Source organism: Empidonax traillii, unplaced genomic scaffold (assembly GCF_003031625.1).
Source record: "Empidonax traillii isolate 1590-97213 ecotype Southwest subspecies unplaced genomic scaffold, ASM303162v1 scaffold325:size649781, whole genome shotgun sequence".
Classification (NCBI taxonomy): Eukaryota; Metazoa; Chordata; class Aves; order Passeriformes; family Tyrannidae; genus Empidonax; species Empidonax traillii.
In genome coordinates this window covers 44,258-69,185 of record NW_020955518.1, presented here as the reverse complement: position 1 = coordinate 69,185, position 24,928 = coordinate 44,258, and the positions used below count along the sequence as shown (strand labels likewise).

General features: G+C 42.0%; 1 protein-coding gene across 1 annotated transcript in view; it reads left to right on the top strand.

Annotated features, from left to right (window-relative positions):
* Positions 1 to 2,778: 2,778 nt before the first annotated feature.
* The window catches only part of LOC114061318 (fer-1-like protein 6), a gene marked incomplete at its 3' end in the record, with an annotated part of 66,404 nt that continues 44,254 nt past the window's right edge, over positions 2,779 to 24,928 (top strand). The window contains exon 1 of the mRNA XM_027891685.1: positions 2,779 to 2,840. Within this exon, the coding sequence (XP_027747486.1) occupies positions 2,779 to 2,840 (62 nt within the window). The remainder of the gene's footprint in view (positions 2,841 to 24,928) is intronic.

The window sequence follows — 24,928 nt, the reverse complement described above, 5'->3', positions numbered from 1 at the left end:
AAACTGAAAAACAGCTTTTGCAAGGGGAAGAACTGAGTGCCATGGGCAGAACTGTAGATGGGAGTTTGCGTTACACAGAGTCATAGAATGGTTTGGGTTGGAAGGGACCTTAAAGATAATCTAGTTCCAACCATCCTTCCACGGGCAGGGACATCTTCCACTAGACCACACTGCTCAAAGCCCCATCTCCTCTCCCTTCTCATGCTAGACCTGAATAATTTGCAATAATAGTGTCAAATTTTCTGATCTCCTAGGACTGAGATTTGCATGATGTGTGGGAACATTAAAAACTACAAACCAACTGGAGTGGAGTGCCCCAACAGGTAAGATGGGGAGTTATTCCTTGATTTCTCAACCTGTAAATGGTTTTGTTGGACATGTGGATGAGTTTTACTTTGCAGCCAAATCATGCTAGAAATAGAGAGAAGTATTTAAGAAAAGGCTGGGATTCTCAGGTAATATTCTAACAGCTCAGGCTATTAAAAAAAACCCCAAACATAACAAAAAATGCAAAAGGAGACTACAATACTTTGTAGGATCTCTAATGATAAAGTCATTATAAAATCAAGGTAAACCTGGTAATGGAAATACTTGTGAAAAATTCATGGCATTGATTGATACTGTCCATGTAATACCTTGTACTTTACCCACTAGGAAAAAACATCTTTACACTTGCTGCTTTGAAATCAGAAAATGCTATGTGTTCATCATTTTCTGTAACTGATTTAAGCTTCAACTGACTGAGTAGTTTGCAGGAACTAATGAGAACTGAACACCATCTGGGATGCCTAAATCAGGGACAAGTTATCAGATGTTCAGAAGTGCCAGTGTGGATATTTGTGAAGGTGTTTGCCGTGCCCAAAAGTTAACATAATTATTTGGAAAGCTTGTTTGGTTACATATTCAGACCTGAAACAGTTCAAACAAAATTTGCTAATTCAGAGGCAGCGTTGGTGTCTCCTGGCCCAGTTAGTCAGTACATGGGCAGAGCTGTTCACAGGGAGAGCCTTTGCCTGCCCATAAAATCAAATGAAGGGAAAAGAGATACCTTATATTTTTAGGTGGGCCACACCTGAGAAATCTTTATCAATAGCATTGGGAGGTATTTTTGGGGCTCTAAATTACAGTGTTTGGGTGACTGGGCATTTTAAGGACTGTAGTACCTCTGCTGGGGGTTGCTCTTCAGACAGTCCCTATCTGCAGCTGGCCCTCTGCTGTATTTTGGTTTCTGGAGCTGGTCTGCATGGATGTTAGGGCATCAGGAAGAGAGACTGCTGCCCATTGCTGCTGTGATCTCCTGTTTAAGACCTGTATGCAGCTTTGAAGTGGAGCCATATTAAGACATCACCATTCTGGTCTCATTCTGGTTTGAGACATCACAGAAGAAAATTAAATAAAGATATAATTTTAAAACTGCTTTATAAATCATCCCACTAATATTATGAAGGCAAAGCAATGCGGATAAAATACACAGAGCAATTCCAAATCCATTAGCAGTGGATGTGCTTAGAAACCCCATGTCTATTATGGAAATTTGTGGGCAGGTGTCCATAAGTTGATAAAAATGCATACTCCAAGCAATTCACACAAAGCTGAGGCTGGAACAGTAATTTGGGAACTGTGCAAGGCACCAACAATAACTATTCTCCATAACTATACACACAGAATAAAACATACAAGGCTGGGAAAATCAGAATTAATGACAGAATAACTTTACAAGGAGAACTGAATGTTTCACAAGTGCCTATAGAAGGAATTAAATCTGTTTAGTGCACTAATTGGGGAAAAAGAAGACAAATCATCCAATATAATCAGGAGCTCAGTCTGAATCACATCCAAGTGAAAAGCATTTCAAAGGTGTAGTTGTCCTTGCCTTATCAAGCCCATGCTATGGAATAGGGTCAAACAAGTGAAGACACATGTGATGTTATAGGTGCAGTAACTACCAGGTCTTGCAAAAGGGGTCAAGGTATAAAAATAATTCTATGGGCAATGTTAGCTTTACAGCGACTTGCTTGTGGAAAATTAGGTTCAGGCTCAACAGGGGACAGTAATAAGACAAACTTTGGAAAGGAGAATGGAAGAATACTGTGGGTAATGCTATGTGAGGTTTTAAAGCACAGAACAGTCCCTCATGCATATGACCAAGCTGCTGAGGCTTGGAAGCTTGCCTAGAGGTGAGATTTGTATTATGGACACTGCAGAGAAAATTCTGTTTCTGTTGAAGTAAAAAAAAAACCAAAATAGGCATCTGCTGACATATGAGCAGGAAAATGTCACCCACAGGATTTCAGATTCAATTTAAATGAATAAGCTTGTTGTGAATTAAATAAACCCCCAGAACCTATCTGTATGGGATACCAGAAATGCAGTTGCTAAAAAATTTTCCTTCCCTTTTCTAGTGCAACACATTGGAGAAAGCAACTAACTTTATCATATTTTTAATTACAGTTGTGCAGACACAACTGTTTGAAAGGTTTATACAGAATTGTATCACAGAGGGAAACCAAAAGATCTGTATCTGAGCTACATGGGAAGCTGTAAGAATATAAATGAGGAGAATTTTATTCAATTCACATGGGACAAATCTGGCTTTGTAAATTCCAGTCTCTTCATACTACATATAAAAGTGAGAAATGGATGCATATGAAACTGAGATGTCTCTCTGTGTGTTATCTTCAAACCACTGGGAAGTGCTCGTTTAAGAACAGTGAGGGATCCAGGTTCAAGCCTTCGTAAGCTGCTTTTGATTTTGTTTAGTAAAACAAGGTGAAGGACATGGTTGAAGCCTTTCCTGTGGAGCAGAAGGATAAGGCTTCAGTGATCACGCTGTGGGTCAGGTCAGTCTCGTATATATTTGCATGATGTCCTTTCTGCTTGATGGCAGAATCAAATACTACAGAGTTCTTGGGTGGTGCCAGCTAATACGGTGTGGGGACCTTGTTTGTAGCAAGACTAGGGTGGCCTGATGTTTTGAGCTTGAGGGGAGTATTGAACAGGAGCAATAACTCTTCATGGTGTTGGTTATTAGATATACCTTCTTGTTATACTGGTAGGTTTAATCTTAGTACCACAAAACTGAGAAGGACTTTTGGGTCTTTTATTCCACCCTCTTTCCTGGGCCATGGCTGCAAATGTGAAACCTGAACCTGCCAGGAGAGCTCAGGACGTTCCCCTGGTAGATGTCTGCACCTGCCTGAGCTCTCTAGGAGTGTGTTAGGTCAGCTGTCAAAATGCTTCTTTACCTCCACTGACCTAGAGGTTCTAGGGGACTATTTCACATATAAACATTTAGTCTGCAGACATCTGGAGTTAGGAGAGATGAATCTCACCTCTGTCATCCCCATTAGGCGGATTATGACCAAGCAGACTGTGACTTCCAGCTCAACTCCCTTCTTATAGCAGAAGAAAAGTAAGAAATCTGACAGCAGGTTGAAGTTCCTCCTTTTATTTTAGAGTTGCTTGTGCTTGGCAGTCTTCATTTCACACCTTTTTTGTTAGTGGGTAAGAAGGGAAATGGAGTGATTTGAGCTGGGGGTAAGCTGAGAAGTGAAGCAAAATGAAAGAGAGTTTCTGCATCTGCAAAAAAATACAGTATTCTGGGGACTAATACTGTGTGTTTTTAGAGCAGAATTACAAATATTCCTGCTGTAATGGCAATAATGTAGCAAGTGGGTTTGCGTGAGAGAAGATACAGTGTTGTAGGAATTACAGTATGAGCTACAGAGAGAACAAATCTTTGCCATGTTTGTTTTCTGATGCTTAAGCACAGCAAGTCAGGGGGGAAAAAACCCAGAGCATTTAAGTCTGTCATGTCAGCAAGTCAGTGCTGTAGTTGGTAGAGGTGCTGGGATGAAGTGCTTTCCTCTTCCTTCTCTCTCCTCCCAGTTCAGCTGCTACAGACCAAGAAAATCCTCCTGTTGGGGTTCTTGGTCCCCTTAGCAGTGTTTCTCAGGAGTGTATCCTGCCACCCTTTCCCAGCAGATATTCCTCTTGCTGCTGTCTCTATTAACTAATTCAGAGAAAAACAAGGAAGACCTGGACCTCCAGGAGACCTCCCATCTGAATGACTTCTAGCACAAGCTTTTCCTGGGAAGGATGTCCCAAGCTTTGACCAGGCTGTGGTAGGGCAGGGCTGAGCTGCAGCCTCCCTTATATAAGATTTTATCTGTGTGCCTCAGGGGGTTCCTGTTCTGAAAGCAGAGAAAGGGGCCATCAAACTTTTATGGCAGATTGGAGTTCATTTACATGGGAACCCTTCAATTTCAGTGCATGGAAAATGTTTTTACAGTGGTTGTGCATGATGTCTATTCCAACTCTACATCAGTAACCATCTTTTCAGGACTGAATTTATTCATGGAAACCCAGCAACTTTTTCCAAGAAGCATGAACTGCTAGAGAAGCCAAAGATTATAGTCTATTAATTGGGAATTAAAAAAAACCACACCTTTCTTTAAAAACCTACTGTATGTGAAAATCTCATCCTCTATGCTTTGAATGGAGTAGTTTTACCCTTACTTTCTTCTGGTATCTCAATATTACTTTCTCATGTGCTAAGTAGCAGCAGCTGAACTGCTTCATCTGTTCGACACTGTAGCTATGTGTCTTATGCAATATGTTTCTACAGTAAGAAAAAAGTGATAATCTTTGCCATTCCACTAAAGATTTTAGAGGCCCTAATGTATCCCACCTGTTTGTCTTTTTCAAGCATCAGTATCTGAGCTGTAATTTGTCTGGAAGCTACTCTATGCTCTTGGTGACCTCAGTCACTCTCCTTTGTCCCTTGTCAGTTCCTACTGTCTTATTTTGGCACAACTGCAAAGATTGAATTTTAGACTGCAGAGAGAATAAGAACTCGGAGTGTAGAGTGGCATAATACTTTTTGTCACAAAGTGAAGAAATTATAGATGCTTCATCCACAAAAGGGACTCTTGGACATGGCCACTGCATAAATAAAATGTCCCTGTAATGAAATCCCAGAGTGAGATTCACAATGAACCTCTTAATTTGTCCTTCTTCCCCCTTTCCTTCTGAAGTGTGTAAGAACCTCTTCCAGCTTTGCATCTGCCTGGGTGGAGCCCTTTTCCTCATTACCTGTTGTTCCATTTCTGTCCAGTGATGTACTTTACACAGACTGTGCTTCTCCTCGGCATTTCAGTGCCCTACACTGCCTTCCTCAAACCCTCCCTTGCACGCATGGTAGCGCTGCTCAAACTAACAGTGATAACCACACAATGACAACTAGCCACACCTTCTGGCTGCTCTCAGCTAAACCTGCCTTGTCAGGGGCTGAGGAAATACTGGTGGGTAAACACTTATGAGTCACAGTGGTTTCTAGCAGACACCTGCCTGGGAAGCAGGAAAGTACCCAGGTATGTAATCCCTCAGGCAGGGAGCTCTCTGCAATGAGCATTGCGTTGCTGGAGGTGGGTCCAGACAGACCTGCTTTTGCCTTTCCCCCCTCCCTATTGAAATACAGCAAAGTTTTCCATCTTTAATCATAGGGTAGCTGTTTTGAAAAAAAAAAAAAAAAGTTCTACTTGAGTTATTAAAGTCAATTAATACCAACCGAAATCCCACTGTAGGAGGACAGCAGAAGTCCCACTGTGGATTTCCAATAGTCAATAATTATCTCTCATTGCAAATACTTGCTACAAAGTACCCTGCCGAGGATGTATTAACCCTAAGATATCAGCAGACTAAAACTATTGATACACTTTCACTCTTCCTTTCTTTCCTGCAGACAACAGGTCTTCACTACAGTCCCTGCTTTTCAGCTCACAGTTATGTTTTGCAGTGCCCTCTGCCCCTGTGATGTTCAAGCAAATCAGACAGACCTCACTGGACTCCTGGGTGACCTCCTCCAGGGCACTGAAGTGTCCCTCATTTCACTTTCATTTATTTAAATTCCAAACTTAAGGAAACCAAATCAAATTACTGTCATAGTAGTTCTGAGTGTGTGTCTCTACACAGAGATTATTCCAGTTGAATTTGCCCACTTTAAACATTATTCAGAGTAACTCCCCTCTGCCTCCTGTGCAGAACAGCCCTCAGTGGTCTTCCACAGAGCCAAGAGACTGGTGTCTTTTAGGGAATTAGAAAAACAAAAGTATCTAGGGTGAGATTAATGCCCCTTAATCTCATAAAGCCCTTTCCAGCTCCTGCAGAGCACTGAGGCACAGCTCTGCTGGTCTCCTCTGGACAGGTACATTAAGAAGTGCCCTAGAGTGCTGAGTCAAGGACAGCTGAAACTTGGTGGATGTCTGTCACCAAGAGAGATGATTCTCATACCTATATCTTAATATCATGCATATATATCTATGTCCCACATATATCTCGAGATAGGTCAGTATCCTAAATGTGAAGGAAAATACATAAATGCTGTAAAGTCATGATGAGTGGCAGCCCTAACATCCACTGAGCTACCTGCACTGCAGAAAAATACCTGAAATATTTATGAAGTAAAAGTGCTCAACACTGTGAAAGGCAAACTCTCTTGAATGTGGGAGCTGGAGTGATTGAGGGTTACTTAGAATGCCTTTAAAAAAATGGAGTTTGCATATTTTGTTTTATTTTGATCAGTTTCCAGAACTGAACCCTGCAGCATTACCTACTGACAACTTGTGGGTCATGCTCAGTGCCCCTACTGTGCTGTATCACGAGCCAATTTGGAACTGTATAAACACAGGCACCTCGTTCCATTAGAGATACAATGGAGCTCAGCCATCCACAAGGGTTGGTAAGTCCAACACAGGATCTATAGAACCCTCAGACATTTCTGAAGCAGTGAAGGGAGACCAAGCTGGATGTCCTGAAGCACCACAGATGTCACTGGTTGCCCCTGTTGAGCAGAACTGCTCCCTTTGCATCCTTAGATCCTCTCCTGTCTCTAGTTCCTATCTTGGTGAGCATTCACCTAAACATACCTAGATTCTTCCTCAGAAAGCTGCTGCAACTACTTTGTCAGGATAAAAATATAATTGGGTGAAGGAATGAAGAGACCACTCACCTGGTATCTTCAGAGGCCACACAAGGGAACCTGTGTGTCTAGAACAAGAACTTAAATTGGGGTTTCATCAGCATCTGAGTCAACCTGATGGCTCCATCTTCCCTCCTGTCCTTCCTCTTCTGTTCCCAACTGCATGACAGTTCTCCCTCCATTCCTTCTGGCTCCAGACTCTCTGGTTCCCCCTGGAAGACAGTTCCAAATTATCATAGAATCATAGAATCATAGAATCATAGAATCATAGAATCAGTCGGGTTGAAAAGGACCTCTGAGATCATCAAGTCCAATCCTTGATCCACTACCACCGTGGTTACTAGACTGTGGCACTAAGTGCCATATCCAGTCTCATCTTAAAAACCTCCAGGGATGGAGAATCCACCACTTCCCTTTGTGATGGATTAGTGAGTTAAACTGTCTCAGAGAAGTGTTTCTAAAGTTGGCATAACATCAGGGAGATGGCTGAGAGCAGAAGAGGGGACTGGTAGAGGGGAGTGATGCTCCCATCCCTTCTCAGCATCACAGAGCTCTTAAATTAAGTCGGATTGCCATGGGAAAATATAAATGTCCAAACTACATGATACGAATGTGTCCCTATGAGTTTCCCTTAGCACCCATAGCATCTGTGCTGAGTATCCAAGTGCTAAAACAGCCATAAGCCCTGAAAAAAGCAATTAAGAAAATAATAATGAATGCTGATGCCCTTTACTCTTTCCCTCTGTCATAAACCATTTTTATCTAAGATAGAGAGCAGTTTCTGTTCGGAAAGACCCGAATTAACCTTCATGACATAAGACATTCCTCTTGCCAAGTAGACAGGCTTTTCTTTTCCTCCTCATTTGCTCCTTAACACCACTCTTTGGCAAAACTTGGACATGAATTGTCAAGGTACTGCACTGAGTAACAAAATGGTTGCCTGGGCAATGAACTGCTCAGTAAGCTGGGTCCCCTTTTTTGTGCTAGTTGTATTCATTATAGCAGTTTCTTTATTCTCATTTGTTAATGGCTTTTTTTAATACATGAAACAGGTTTACTTTTGCAGAACTGTGGAGCACAGTGTACCATGTATGTTTTTTGTAGAGAGATTAAATGATCAGATGGTTAACAATCTCTGTATTTGCAGCAGGTTGATGTTGTTAGTTTAATTAGGTTAAGCAAGATATGGCCTAAACTGTGCCTGTGCTTTGTCCCAAAGTTTACTTTTGTACTACTTCAAGGACTCATGAAAATGATGCATTGGTTGTCTTGCTGGGAGACCGTAAAACACCATTTGCCATATGAATAATTTTAAAATTTTATGCTATGCCTGCAAATGCCCCAGGGAAATAAGGAACTGGAATGATTCCCGTATTGCAGTTGCATAAGCTGTAGCTCAGAGAGGATGTATGGCTTGTGTGGTCACATCATCATCTCTACAGGGAGCAGATTTCATCCTCCACTCGTGCTGTAAATCCTGATATGCCTGCACACACCATGCCCAGTATCAGAATATAGTATCATAGGACAGGATCACAGGACAACTGAGCTTGGAAAGGCCCTTGGGTGGTCTCTAGTTCAACTTCTGCTCTCAGGAGGATGAGCCATGAGTGCAGATCAGGTTGCTCAGGGCTTGGTCCAACCAGGTTTTAAAACCTGCAAGGACAGAGAACTCACAGCCCCACTGAGCAGCTTCTTCTAATGCTGGACTATCCTCATCATGAAAACATTTTTTCATATATCCAGGACATATAGGGAGCAATCTCTCTGAACTCTGGAGGGAACTAAATTCTTCTTGTGCCTGTCCACTTCACTTGTGGAGTGACTGTCTGAGTCATAAGCTGGTTCCACCTGACAACAGCAGCGGGGAGAATCCACTCGTGGCAGGAGGAGGAAAACACGTATCTGTAAAGTAGTACCGTGAGCCAAAACCACAGACTTTTGCTAGGCTTCAGTAAGCAGCTAACTGCACTTGTACACTGCAATGCTTTGGGAAACCTTATCTACAATAACCGTCATGAATATAATTAAGTGTTCAAACAGCCTCACCCTCCTGTGGCGGATCTCTCGGTGGGTGGGTTAGTCATAAACAGAGGCAGAACCCCTATGGCACCCAAGGGAAGAGCAGTGGTGTGTCTCGTGGATGCTGGATGAGTTGCTGAAGGCCACATTGACACCGGACAACAGGAAGATATAGGAGATGGAGGAAAAAAAGCCTAGGTAATGTGGTTTTTTTAAATTTTCTAGAGCACAGGGAGCTTGTCAGAAAAACCCCACAAGAGCAAACATGTAAGACATTCTGCACTGATAAAAAATGAAGTTTAGGATTTTAACATTAAGGTGCTTGCATGAGGGTTTCACTTACATCAGTGATTTTTGCGTTATTATTTTCTTTCTTTGACAGTCTGTAAGGGAAGATCGTTAATTCCACTGAACAGCAAATGGAAGGAGATGAATGTCTCTGGCAAGTGTATTTTCTTGTGGTTTTAGGTCTTTCTTTTCTTGTCCAATGTTTTCTAGAAGTTTTTTTTCTTCAGGACTACCCTGATTTGCTTTGGTGTGCACTGACCCAGCAGTCCAAGTCAGAAAACAGAAATCCCTCAAAGTACCCCAGCACAGGGCCCTGGAGCTTGAATGTACAAGAGTGGTTTCTGTGGCTGCATAAATTGGCCTGACAAAACTAGCATATCTCCCTCTAATTTGTGACTCTGCCTTGAAGAGGTACTTAGAAACAGCCTTGCCATGTTTCGTATGTGGATACATGTTTGTGTCAGTTTACCCAGTGAGAATGTCTTTTGATTTCAATAGGATGCATATAAGGGCAAAATTTGACACTTAAATCTTTTAATGCTCAGGTGAAGCAGCTGGCAAGAATCTTACTTTCCTGAAATTAATCCAGTTCATGAGCTGAGGATTAGCTCTTGTTTGTGAAATGCTTGTTTTTCATGAGGAAAGGTTACTGGCTTTTTGCTGTAAGAGGATGGAGTATGTGAGTGTTTGTGTCTTTGAGCATACAAGTGTGTCTGTTCAACCTGGAGGAGACTGAGGGGAGACCTCATCCTACAGCTTCCTCCTGAGGGGAAGAGGAGGGGAAGACACTGATCTCTTCTCTGTGGTGAACAGTGACAGGACCCAAGGGAATGGCCTGAAGTTGTGTCAGGGGAGGTTTAGGTTGGATATTAGAAAGAGGTTCTTCCCCCAGAGGGTGGTCAGGCACTGGAAGAAGCTCCCAAGGGAAGTGGTCACAGCATCAAGTCTGGCAGAGTTCAAGAGGCATTTGGATGATACTCTCAGGCTCATGGTGTGACTCTTGGGGACAGTCCTGTGCAGAGCCAGGGGCTGGACTCGATGATCCTTGTGGGTCCCTTCCAACTCATCATATTCTTTGATTCTGTGATATCCATGTTTATTCATATGTTTCTGTATTTCTGTTAACAGTAAGATTATTTAAATAGGATGTCCTGCTTATAATGTATTTTCTTGTTTTTACCTTTTTTTGTAGTAGAGCTGAACGTGGTTCTTGTAAGCACATTTTGCCTTGGCTGTAGTAGACCAAACCCAGAACGTTTTCATGGATTTTGTAGTGTCTCTACAGACTCAGGAAAGTGGAACTAAGACCAAAGCTTGGCCAAAGTGCATAGAGCATTTGCCTTAGAATTTACAAATTTTAATAGTTAATGGAAAATATTTTAGTAGTTAACAGAAAATTTTAACAGAAATTTTAATAGTTTGTATAAATAGTAAATAAATTGTAGTGGTTAAATAAATTTAAAGTAGTGAAAAATTTTAATTTGTGCTTTGCCCTAAATTCTAGGACAACTGCACAAGGGTTTTTTGTGTGTGTGAAGAGAAAGCCATGTTTTGTTTTAGTGGTTTGCTTCCCTCATTGAAACAGTCTAAGAAAATGTACCTACAACTAATCTAGCATTGGTTTTGATAAAATTTAGATCAACTTTTTCTTTTCTTCTGCTGAAATGGATTTGTTCTGCTGAGAGATATATGTCATTTTGGAGTCCAAGTTATTTAATGCTCTGTTGTCTGATCCTGCAGAGGACAGAAATCTCCATCAGATGTCTGGGTTGTTGGGTTAATCTCTACACCAGAGACATCCCAGGTTCAGGGTTCTTAAAATTGACTTTAAACAGTTTATTAGCTTTGGAAAGTGGTAACAGTGTGTTTTTCATGGATTAGATACATCTCATTTCAGTTGATGTAGTTGATTTTTAAGAAACCCTAGCTTTAACAATGCAAAGTGTTTTAAACAAGCAGTTGTAAAACACTTTGGAATTTGAATTGTTCATAGGAAAACATGAAATAGAACAATTACATGAATCCAATCTAAAAAATATTAATACCAATTTCTTCTGGGTCCTTTGCTAAGATTGCTCTTTCTGTGGATTTTTACTTGGAGGATGCTGAAGTATTTAATTCAGTCCATGGACTCATTTTCTCATGTGCTGCTTTTGTAACTTCAGAAGTGAACCTGGTTTCCGTGGATAGTAAGGAAATATGAGTAATATTACTGCTGACATTCTGCTAATTGTTATTGATTTTATTTCAGATGCAGTTCTGGGATAGCTCTGGAGAAATAAGGAATTGCTTTAGAATTTACATCAGCATTCCTGACTGCAGGATTTAATCCACTAACAATAAATGATGTAACTTTAGCTATTTATTTATTAAGGTGTAAATGACTGATTTAAAAAAAATGCAGAATTATTACAAATTTGTCCAAAAGTCACTTTACAGTTGAATAAAAAACACAGTTGTTTCAACTTATATAAGATGATTTAGATTAGATACAAGGAAGTTTTTTACAATGAGGATGGTAAAACAGGTTGCCCAGAGAGGTTGTGGATGCCCCATCCTTGAAAACGTTCAAAGTCAGGTTGAACAGGGCTGAGCTGAGCAACCTGATCTGCTTGAAGATGTCCCTGCTTATTGTAGGGGGGGTCGGAGTAGCCAACCTTTAAAAGTCCCTTCCAATTAAAACTGTTCTGTGATTCTATATCTCTCTGCCACCCCACAGTCTGAATACTTTGGGTCTGCTGAGGTGCAGCTGTGTTGTGTGCAATGCTGGAAGGCAAGACTGGTCTCTCAAAGCAGCTTTGGGCTGTGACAGGCACAGGGAGCTCATCAGAAAAACCACACAACTGCAAGGAAGGAGCTGGACCTCCCTCAGCGAGTTCTGGGCAGCTGCAAGAGACATCTGACTGTGCTTATCTGCTTTGGAGGAGGGTTTGGGTTTCTCTGTAAGCACTTAGGGAATTGTAATCCCTCCTTTTTGTGCCCTTTGCTATGGGCTATCACCTGTACCACTGCTGAGGGAAGGGCAAAGGGAGAACCCTCCCATGAGCTTCCTGGGGAGAATTTTTCTCTCATCAACCCATTAGTAAATAGGATACACTGCTTTTCATTTTCAGAAGTTCAGAGTTCATTATACAGAAGGGCCTCTTCATCACATCACCTCCTCCTCTGGAGGCAAAAATCTTTGCCTTCTGGCCAGTTCATGATCAGTTCCATGGGTTGCGTAGTTGTGTGCTCATCTTTAAAATAAGTCTATGCTTACCCTTGCAAAGGTCTTTAAAATCCTCAGAAGAAAGACTTTCTAATTATTATCATATGGATATTTCTGCTGCATTGCTGAGGAATACCTTAAAACAAACAAAAGTGTATTCTGAAAAAGGGTTATCTCAGTAGAAAGGCAATAGGAGGCTGGGTGGGATTTATTTTTTTTGCTTAATTTGAGGTATTATGTAGGATCCAGGCCACATGATATCTTTGAGGGAAGTATTCCTCCTGATAACAATTCACATAACACCAGATAAGCCTTTGGAGCTAAATGCCCTCGGGGAGAGCCTGTCTGTCTCCACTGCTCTGCTGGGAGGGTCCTGCATGCTACTATGCAGTGAGACCAGACCCACCCTCCCTCAGTCCCAGCAACAGTGAACATGGTGGGTGACCTTTATTTCAAGTTTGGAGCTACAATCCTATTCAGTACAGCTCAACAGCTCTGTTAGGGAATGCAGCACAAGGAAAAGGAAATCACTGGAGCTAGGGAGAGAAGGTTTTTGTAATACTGGATATGGAAAATTACTTTAGTGATGTATTGCTTTTCTCCTTGAGTCACCTGAACCCCTCAGCAAGTTTGCAGAAGACACAAAGCTCAGTGGTACAGCTGATTCACTTGAGGGAAGAGATGCCATCCAGAGGGACAGGCTTGAGGAGTGGCTCTGTGTGAAACTCATGAGGTTCACAAGGCCAAGTGCAAGGTACTGTACATGAGCTGGGGCAATCACCAATATCAATATATTGCAGAATGAATGGGTTGAGAGCAGCCCTGAGGAGAAAGACTTATGGATCCTGGTGCATGAAAAACTGGACATCAGTTGGTACTGGGCACTTGCAGTCCAGAAGGCCAATTGTGTCCTGTGTTGCATCAAAAGAAACGTGGCCATCAGGTGATTCTTTCCTTCTCCTGTGCTCTTGTGAGACCTCTCCTGGAGTCCCCTGCCACCACTGCATCCAGCTCTGGGCATCTCAGCACAAGAAAGACAGGGACCTGTTTGTTGGAGCAGGTCTAGAGGACAGCCACAAACATGGTCAGAGGGCGGGACCCCATCTCCTGCGAAGAAAAGCTGAGAGAGTTGAGGTTGTTAAGGGTGGAAAGAGAAGGTTTGAGGGAGACATTATTTCAGCCCCTCAATATGTAGAGGGCACTTACAGAATAACAGAAAAAGACTTTTTACCAGGGTTTGTAGCGACAGGAGAAGCGGCAATGGTTATAAACTGAAAGAGGGTAGGTTTAGATTGGATATAAGGAAGAATTTCTTTATGGGACACTGGAATAGGTTGTCCAGAGAACTGTGGATGCCCTAGCCTGGGAAGTGTTCAAGACCAGGTTGGATGGGGCTTGGAGCAACCTGGTCTGATGAAAGGGTTCCCTGCCTGTGGTGGTGGCAGGGTAGGGATGAACGATTTTTGAAGGTTGCTTCCAACCCAAACTAATCTGTGATTCTGTGATTCTATAAACAGAAGATTAATTATTTCTCTGTTTATATACAAAGGGGCATATTAGTAATTCCTACAGCAATCTTTCTTAATTTAATAATCTGTATATTCTTTCATACTTGTCTGCTTTTCTTCTTTATTAGACCCAGTAAAATATGAACGAAATTTGATGCAGACCCAATCCTTCACAAAAGGAGCAATTTTTATGTAGAGATAGGCTTCTTGCCAGACTTCACAGACAGCTATTTTTGACCAGCCTTTTCCATCTCTGAAACTAACAAAGCTTATGACAATTGCTGCAGCTTGGCTGCTTCCAAACGCCTTGAGAAATACTGCAATAACCAAAACTTCTTGGTTCAACCAAATGCGCTTATTGTTGACAAAGTGTGAATCATACCCCTGAACAGCAAACTCCTCTGAGTTGCACCTTGTGAAGGGGGGCTGCTCTCTGGAATGTTGATGACACACAAATATTGAGACATAAAGATGTTTACTGTAGATATTAGTATTGCTCTAGACATTTTAAACAGACTTTATTTGAACAGCTTCCCTCCAACAACTGTAAAATGGAGGAGCAAAATTGATGAATGATGTTATGTTGATGGCTGTGATGAAAGGTGAGGGAGAAGATATTTTTCCAGAACTTTCAGGTCCCCTCCTCTGAAAGATGCAACTTGCTTTGAAATAAAGGGTGATTTTGTGGAAAGTCTATGATGGTCACACACTTTCTTTTTGCAAGTTTGGATTTGCTGATAGCAAATGGAAGCACAATTGCTGCAGCACCAGAGAAGTCCTATTTCCAGTCCAGTTTAAAGGCATTTGGCAGCATCAGTGTGAAGCACGTTGTCCTGATTTCAGCTGGGATATGCTTAGTTTTCTTCCTAGTATCTGGTATAGGGGGCTGTTTTGGATTTAGAATGAGAATAATGTTGGTAGCACGCTGATGTTTTAATTGTTGCTGAGCAGTGATTACACTCAGTCAAAGACTTTTCAGCTTCTCATGCTGCCCCACCAGGCTGGGTGTGCGCAAAAAGCTGGGATTTGACTGGGGCAATTATCCTCATCCTCTATAAGTAATTCTTTAGGTATTATTATTTTTTTCTCTCTCTCATGAGTAGTTCAGGACTGGAGAACAAAGGAGTTTATTTGGCCTGGCAGGGTACAGGCTATGCAAAGTGAAGAGCAAATCACCCAGCAATGATTGCTGTTTGAACTTGAACACAATTACTGCACCAGCTATTTCGTAAAATGCTCACTTTAAACCTGGCATCTATAGAAAGACTGAAGGCAGCATCTGCTCTTCTGGCTTTCAAAAGATATGTCTGTTATGAAGATAATCCTCTAAAATCATTCTGAAGATTAATTTGAAAGTTTTGCAGAACACGAGGTTATTCTGGAACATATGACTGGTAAGCTCTAGCATTTCACAGCCCCATTGAACAAGAAACAAATGAGTCCTTTGCACTTTAAGATAAGCAGGATATTCATCCTGTTTCAGTAAATGTCAGGAACACCAGCTACTGGCCTCTTCATTGAGGAGCATCTTTTACTTTGGTCAACAACTGTCTTTGTACTTTTTTGGACCGGGACTGAAGAAGGCACAGTAAGAGCAGATTTATAAAGAAGGATAGATTTAAAAAGAAAAGGGATCTAATGATGGTAGTGTGGGATCACAAGGACACAAGAAGAGAAAAAGTGTTGTCAGGACATTTGGGCAATGCAAAATTCATTACTTTAATCTCATACATAGGCAGTTGTAAACAGAGAACTATATTTTGGGTTCAAGAATTGGCGGTAGCTTTTGGTAAAATTCCGGGAGGGCAAAGTGCATCCCTTATGCTCTACATGGGCCCATCAGGGCCCTTGCAGGTGCCTAACAGGTCTCTTGCTGCTGCACCTCTATACTTGGTAAGGTGAGCTACAACCTTTCTGAGGATGGAGTGAAAAATCAGCTCCATGCCAGGTGTAGTGACTTCTGAGCTGCTTTGTGCTCACACCTTTTTTTTTGTGGAAACCAACCTGCTTGTCTCCCCGAGCTGTGTTTGGACCTCATGTCTACTTGGTAGAGAATCTCACTCTGTATGTGATAAACTCAGATGCTGAGCACTTCCCACAGCAAACAGTCTGGTTTTGTTCTTGTGCCAGAAAGGATTTATTTGGGATTAATACTTCCCTGTCGAACAGTCAGTTCAGTTACATTCCAGTGCAAACAATGTACTGATAAAACAGAAGCAGCTTTGCAAATGTCACTGCTTAATTGGCATTCATAGTATATTTTACAACATCACTGGAAGGTGATGAACCTTGGGATGGGCTGTAATTTTGGGTCATGAGTCCTGATAGCTGTAGTGAACAGAAAGCAGAGTCTTGCTTCCCCATTAGATCACACGAGAGCCTTTGGGACTGATAGGGTTTGGTGCAAAATAGGGCAGCCCTAGGAATGTTTCATATGCATGGCCCAGGCAGCCTTTGACGATCAGGAGTGCAAGGAGGGAGAGGACTTAAACCACCATGACTGAATTCATACCTTCACAGGAGACCAACCTTTGACTTGGGATTTATGATGGCATCCAAACCATACATAATATTGTGCACCAAGTCCACCCAAATGGGATTTATGATTCCTCTCCTTTTCTAGCTCTGCAGTAATTTGTTAACAAATCTTGCCAATGGTATTTGCAAAGTCAAAGATTAGGTGTAGTGGGAGTATTGAAAAATAACAAGCCCCTTGGGGATAATTAGGTTGCACAGATGAGGTGCAAAACATGGGCAGGAATGCTGAGACCTGGCACAGACTGTGAAGGATTGAATCACTGTCTGTGAGAAATGGCTCAGCAAGGGTGAGCTGACTTCACAAGACAAAGCTTGGCCAGGAGCAGTTCTTCCCAGGATGGGAGACAGAGGCTTATTTTAACACCAACAGAGCACTAAGTGAGGGATCATGACTAATTACGAGCAGGTTAAAGACCCCTCCTGGCTGACCTGGCAATGAGGCTGCTCTCCGCCTTTTCAGCTGAGCAGGTCTCTTTTGCAGACCAGCACAGACCCAAGTCTGTCATCGATGCTTCATTAATTCTGTAGATACAGTGGGTTTTTATGACACTGCAAAGGTAGAGCCAAAGGCATTAGCAAGGGTCTGAGTCAGTTTGTGCTGCCTGAGCCACGTTGCAGCACCCACTGTACAAGCAGGGAGGTGGAAGGGGAAGCAAGGGCACAGAGAGCTGCTTGGCTGCCTTGAGCAAGGTTGGGATTACAATTCAGGGCTCCCAAGTACCACCCCCTCTGCACTTTTCTATGTCTTATCTTCCCATAATAAAAACTCCTCGTACACTAAATGCGAAAAGATTGACTTAGAGATGGTATCACAACTCTGAGGTCCTCCTGGGTAGGGCACTGAATGTAATACTTCACTTCTGCAAAGCATTTATTACATTTTTCAAATTTTAAATATTTCCCTTTACATCAAAGCACCCATCTGCTCAACTGTAGGAAGAAATAAACTCACCAAGGGTAACCCAACAGCACTGCCCCACACCAGCCACGTCTTGCAGCAGTCAGCATGTTCTGGCTCTCCATCCCTGTGTGACCACCCTGCAGGATGCTCCCCAAAGCTGTAGGAAGCACTGGGAAAATGCTCCTGCCATGTTCATGTACAGACACAACCTTATCTGCAATTCTCTTGGCCCAGCTGTTAAGCTTTTCAGCATCACTTAACGAAAGTCAAATCCTGCTCTTTATACTTGGCTCTATCAAACCTCTTCACTTATTTTCAGCTGGATAATTAGCTAGATGGTTCTGTGTGGCATTTAACACATGGATTCTTCCCTTAAAAATTACAGCAATCCCATATACAGGGCCACCCAGTCACTGAGGGAACACACCAATTCATACCTGCTGAGGAGACAGCCTATTTAAGAGTCTCAGTTTTTCTAACCAAGTATCAATTTCTCTCAAATAAGGTTGTTCCAATGCTTTGATGACTCCCTGGCAGCATTGATTTATGCTTCATGTTCTCCAAGTTGCCACAAAATGAATTTATAGCTGTTTATAGCTGCTTGCTTTTGGCAGCAACGTGCCCAGTTTGGGGCCATTTAGAATCATAGAATGGTTTGGGTTGGAAGAGACCTTTAAAGGTCCTGTAGTCCTACCCCCCTGCCATACATTGTCAGAAAGATCAGGTTTCTCAGAGCCTTGTCCAACATGGCCTTGAATGTCTCCAGGAACAGGACATCTCCCACCTGGCTCAGTGGGGCAAAAGCCACCGAGTCCCTCAGGGTTTCAAAGGTGATTGAGAACAATATTCTGCACCCATTAAAGGAACTGAACACAAAACATGTGGATCACTAAGTGCCTAGGGTAATTGTGAGGAAACATGTTGTCTAAGCCTTAGAGGCACCAGCCCATCTCTGTAAACACTGTGGATTTTATTAGACCACTTCTCAAAAAACACTTAAATGTCCTGATGCTCTTCCCATGTGACATGTAAATGTTTTAAATCCATTAACTGAACTGAGCACTCAAAGCTATATAACTTTAGCTGTGCCAGGAATGAGGCTGGAAACAGACTCTACATCTTGACTTTCTTCTTATCCCTTCCCTTGCTCTGAAGGCTGGGCTTAGCCCAGGTCTGGTCTACTTTTTATGACAGTAGAGGATCTGAGTCACTTTTTTAACATATTGACTATTGAAAACCTCTCCTTATGTAAGCTTTCTATTTCTTGACACTCCTAAGTATCCTATAACTTGGTGCTGGGCACAGCCCCCACCTTGCTTTATCAGGCAGCTCAGAGAAACACCCTCTCTGTAAATACAAGGGAGTTTCTGTTCAACCTGAGATTCATAAAATGAACAGCTCAGCACTTTCTGTCCACCTATTCCTGTGGCACAGAACAACCCTTTCCCCCTTTATTTTACACCAGTTTTAGTGGGATGTTGTTAATCACCTGCTGAAAAAAAGCTTCATTTTGGCTACCACAACCCTGAAGCCTGTTATCCCAATCCTGGGCACTGTTCCCCTTATCCAGCATTTACTGTGTGGCAGGTGGAGGCCTGGACCCCACTGTGTTTGGGTCAGGGTATGTACACAGTGCAAAGAGCTTTTAGTTTCACTGGCAAAGGGTGAGGGGAATGGAATTATCAGCACAATGGTCATACAGATAGGAAACATCACACAGTACCTATTCTTTATATGGCAGCCATGACTCTTCTAGTGAGTAATACGAAATGGAAAAGGTAGTTCCTGGAAGAACACTCTCCATTGTACCAGGTGTTCTGGTTTGATTTCTCTGTGTTTGGACATATACATGGAATCTGCTTCTGTCCTTCTTGTTGCACAGCAGCTCTGGAAACATGAATTTCAGGAAACGTGAGCAGAAGTTGCGCGTGGAACGCGGTCCTTCCCATCAACAAGAACAGGAGATACTACCCTCACAGGCTTTCCCTGCTGTTACAGTGCTTAGTTACAGAACAGTCAGTGGGACTTCTCACCAGCCTTGCCAGTCTGGAGGCACATGAAGTGAGGAGCAGTGTACATGTTTACATTTGCTTAAAAAAGCCGTGTTGGCAGTTTAAGGCAGGCATCCCATCTGGCCTGGAGGCTGATTTACACCTCTTTACACACTGAACCTTAACTGTTAAATTTCCTAATTCTGAAAACGTTTTCTACAGAAAATGAAGCAGTCAAGACACACATACTCTCTATCCTCTTTCCCAACAATATCTGCTCTTTTAATCAAGACTTGGTTTTGTTACCATTTCAAAATAAAAAAGAAAAGAAAGGCAAGAAAAGAAGAGAGAAAAGGGAAAGAAAGAAGGAGAAAAAGAATGGTAAAAGAGAATGAAAAAGAACAAAAGAGAGAGAGAACAAGGGAGAGAAGGAAGGAAAGATAGAAAGGAAGAAAGAGAGAAAGAAAAAGAGAAAGAGAGAAAGAGAGAAAGAGAGAAAGAGAGAAAGAGAAAAGAGAGAGAAAAGAAAGAAAAGAGAGGGAGACTCAATTAGGTCAAGACAGCTGCTGGAAGTCACCTCAGCTTTTGCTCTTCAAGTACTAATTGAGTCCTGAATGTAGAGCCACCGTTTCCAGCTGAGCAAAGGGCGTGTTTACTGGATTATTTCAGGCCGTGTGGGAAGCTTTGTCCAGGTAGAAGAAAAGCTGTTTGGGACCTGGATGGTGTAGGTGGCTTGCAGCCTGGCAGGGAGTCTCTCCAGAGAGGCAAGGAGAGTTTGGATGCCTGCCAAGATGCTGGTAACCAAAACTGATATCTACTGGTGGGTACTTGAGTGCCCGGGATTGACTCTCCCTGACAGCTTTTTCCTGCAGAGCTGCCAGTTCAGCTTACTTGATCACAATTTTTATGGCAGGGTAGTGGAACCATTCTGTACAGGTCATGAATCATTTCTCAATTCAACCCTGCAAAAGAGATATTTATTTTTTTAATTTTCCTTTTTTTTTTTTTTTTTTTCCCCTCATGTTACCAGACACTGAGCAACCCCTCCCCCGAGAGGGTTCTCTGACTGTTCACAGTGTTTAGGAATTCATCTAGGAACAGAGAGCTTTAAAACCTGACTTTGGTGAATGTGCTTTGAAGTGGCAGTATTGTGTGGTACATCCCAAGGGCTCACACTGTTCTGCTGTTGGCCGAGTCTGTCTGGGCTAGGTGTGTGTGTGTTATTCTCCATGTTGCTGTTCCCTTCCTTAGTGTAGCTAATGCTTTTCAAAGAAAAAGTTATTGAGCCTTTTAAGGGAATTAGACAGCTAAATCGACAGTAACTGCCTGGGGCACAGGCATGTCATCACCCAAAACTAAGGCATGAGCTGCTGGTGATTTCTGTTGTTATTATTTTTCACAGTAGTTTGTTTGTGTAAGAAAAAGAAGGAAGACGAGAGAAAGTAAGAAAAGAAATTAAAGAAGAGCACCCCCAGTAAAAGTCAGTATAAGAACTTGGGATTAACTGCAAAATTCAGAAGGATGAATAAATAAATAAAAAAAACCACATTAATTTTCTGCTCCAGTGGAGAAAAGGGACTATTGCACATGCTTTTTAAAGATACAGGATTGTATGAGATATCTGATTTAATTATCATTTCTCCTCTTAGCAGAGCTTTGCTCAGTCACTTGAGTCAAACAAGAGTACAATTGGTGCTGGTGAAGGGCAGGACAGCTTCTGGACAGCTAGGCTGGAATTTTCTTGAACAGAGGCAGAGCAAATAAGCATGACCTACAGAAGCTGCCATCTCCCTAAATTCACCCCAAAGAAACAAAAGGATGCAGAATTTTGAACCTCGTTGATCACTTGGGTTAAGCTGCCTAATGTAGCTTCCTCTCTCTGCATTTTCCTTCCAATAAAACTATTGATGCCTCATGTGCTATGGGTACTTCTTCACAGCAGGGAGCTTAATTACGTATTTTGGGAATAATGAATCCCCCTGCTGGGGTTCTGCTGCGGTTCAAATGTTTAATTCCAAAGGTGTCCTTAATGACACGTTCCACTTCATGGTAAAATACTGTCCTCTCTAAAGGTCAGTGCCCATCAGACAAGGTTAAGAACAGTGTGAAAACGGCCTTTGGGAAGTGCAGAATAGAAGAGGTCTTGTACCTCTGTAATTTGCTATCAGCAAGGACTGGACTATGTCCAAGAGGAAATGTCAAGGAAGTAGCTCCAAGACTGGAGACAAGAGTTGAGACTAATGTGATGGTTTATTAACTAAAAATAACACATATTAAGCCTTTTAACCAAGGAGGTGGGAGGAATAGAAGGGAAAACCACAGTTCAGAGTTCTGTACTTTGGGCTGCAATAGGGACAAGTCAGGGAAGGTATTGGTGGAGAAAGAGAAAAAGTAGAGAAAAAGAAATTATGTTCCTGTTAAAAAATAAGTGGGTGCAAATACAAGAATACTTTAAATTGATCTATTTTTCCAGAGAATGGTTGCCAGGTCTATACAAAATCCAAACTTTTTCAAGGTGTCTTGATGGGTGTGAAAATCTTGGTGGCCTTTTAGCTCAGAGCTGTTGTTCAAGGGCAGCACTTGGGTCACTGATTGGCTCTTGCAGTTCCCTGCAGAGCAAGAGGAGTTAATGTTTGCAGAGAGGTCTTTGTTCTTGTTCAGTGTTTACCAAATTGACTAACCAGGCACCACATTTGCTACCAGCAAGAAGCAAACTTCAGTGCAGGCTTAAATGCAAATAGGACTAGAGGAAACAGCCTCTGGTGTTGCCAGGGTAAGTTTAGATTGGATACTGCAAAAAATTTCTTCACTCAATGGTTTATCAAGCATTGGAACAGGCTGCCCAGGGAAGTGGTTGAGTCATCATCCCTGGAGATATTTAAAAGACGTGTAGATGTGGCACTTAGGGACAGAGTTGAGTGGTGGACTCGGCAGTTGGACTTGATGATCTTAGAGGTCTTTTCCAACCTACATGATTCTATAAGCTTGGAGAGACTGTTTCCAAGCTAAAAGATAGCAACTGAAAAAAACCCAGCAGGATGGAGCCCTCAGCAGTGACACCTCTGGCCCACAGGTATGTCCAATACTCTTGCAAAATTCTTCCAAGGTTTGAATCTAATTCAGTTAATTATATTTAAAGACTTTTTCTTGAAAGAAAAGAAAATCAACAAGTCCTTTAATGCTTGTTTTAACTGCTCCTGGGAAGTGTGGTTATTATTTCTGGTATTTATCTAGTCTATAATGCCTTGTGCAGTCTTTAATAATTTTTAACTGCACAAAGTCATGGGAAGTCTTTCTGAGCTCAGCAGGTGATGGCTCAAGCTCCCTGTGGAGGGGAGGTGCAGGAACCAGAGAAATGACGTCCCTGCATGTAATAACTGCATTCTTTGTTTTCTAGGCATGTGTTAGTATTTAGTAGATCTGTTACCCAGATCTTGTGCACTGAGATAAGAGAAGTTGCTGACTATTGACACTATGACCTGTTCAGGATGTGGCTTCTTTGCTGTCATGTTTCATTATGTAGAAGGATGCTAAATGTGTCAATAAAAAGTCATTGATTTTATGTGGAAGGGGCAGGATTTGAAAGAACAAGGCTGTATGTGCCAGGGTGAATGGTCAGCATTTGCAGAGTTCCCATGATATGGTGCTGCTATCTCTGAAACCTCAGGGTCTGGAGTTTTACATAGTTTGTGGCAGAACTGTGCACAATTCTAAAGTTCAAATTACATGCTGTTCAGAGTGTGTATTATTATATCTGGTATTTCTTTTTCTGCATATAACAGTATCTAGAGAAATAATATTTTTTAATTAAAATGCTGAAAAATATGGAATCAACTGGGTCAAACCATTAAAGTCTCCTTTAACCCAGCTTCTGCCTCTCAAGAGGGGCCAAAGTTAGATACTTGGGAATAGAGTCTGAAACAGGCATGAGCAGGGGATCAGGCCCTCAGCAGTTTCATGCACTTAGAAAGTTTACAAGCTCCATAAATATACCTGAAATCTCTTTGACTTCTTCAGCTCAAAAACCTTTCTTGCAACGTCTTATAATTTACATGTCTCACTGAAGAACACTTCATTTGTTCACACCCTCATTTGTTTTAAGCTTGTTGTCTGATAATGTCACTGCACGCTGTGGTTTTGTGGTCTGGGGACCAAAACAGAGAAAATTCTTTTCTATCCATCTTTCCATGTCACTCATTATTTTATAGCTCACTTCCAAACACTGCTTCAGGTATGGTTATACAATACCACAATAAGTAAATCCAGATACCTCTCAAGAACATGATGATCAGATGAGGCCCTGCTAACTGGGTATGAAATCACCTTCCTCTTCAAGTGTGTTCCAAGAATGGATTAGTTTTTTCACTATCAAGCTTTATGCTGGATTAGGTATAGTTTTGGTGAAAGGTTGTGCTGCATGCTTTGATCATTTAGACAGAAATGTCTGATACCTGATTGAAATCTAGTATGACTGCCAGGTTACCCAGGCATGCAGAGGTTTGACACTTATGACCAGGGAACAAACAGAACATGAGAAATACCCTATGAGGTCAGATCCCATATCCATCTGAAACTGTGCTCTTCCCCAGCAGTGGCAGAAGCAAGTGATATTCAGTGAGAGCACACAAGCCTGGGCACTTGATGTGGTCCATTCTCCCCAGCATCCAGAACATTTTTATCGTGTGTTAGTGGATACATCCCCATCTGGTCCTTTTAGTATTTTCAGTCTTGTTTTGTCAAGTGCATCCTCATTCTAGTGTTGTGGGGTTTGCTGAGAAACAAACAGCTCTGCTTTCACCTTATTCACCAGTTGAAGTTTATAAATTTTGATCCTATTCCCACTTGGTCATCCGTCCTCCATATGAGGAGTCCCAGCTGTTTCAGTCTAAGTTGGCTTCTCCCACCCTTTTTTTGTGCCTCCCTAACCCTGTTGTCTTATTTGAGATGTGGAGACCAAAGCTCCCCACAGAATGTGAGACTTTGACCTGATTTATTCTGTGTCCTGTCTTATGATCTTGTGTGGGTTCACCAGTGCTTTAGAGGCAAAGTGACACTCACTGCTTCCTTCCTTACACCCATCCTGACAATACCCAGCACTGTGTTGACTTTTTTTAACTGGTGCTGCACACTGAGCTGCTGACTTCAGAGACCAGCAGTGATGACTCCAGGACAATCTTCTTGTGTTTGGTTGCCAGTTTAGTGCTTCTCAGGCGTGCTTGATTATTCTTACTCACTGAACTATCTTAAAAATACAGAATATTGTCTCTTTTTCAGACTTGCCAGGACCCTCCTTTGATCACACTTAACAGTGTTTTCTCCACACTGCTGAGTTTTGAGTTCCTTTTGAGAGGAGCAAGTGGAGCAATGATCTGTAGCCAAAATGCAGTAAATTAGTGGCATATGATAGAAGTCATATTTTTATCTCATTTCTTCAGCTTTTTAATGGCTGATTTCAGATTTTGACTCCTGCAGTGCACCAAACTGAAATTTTAC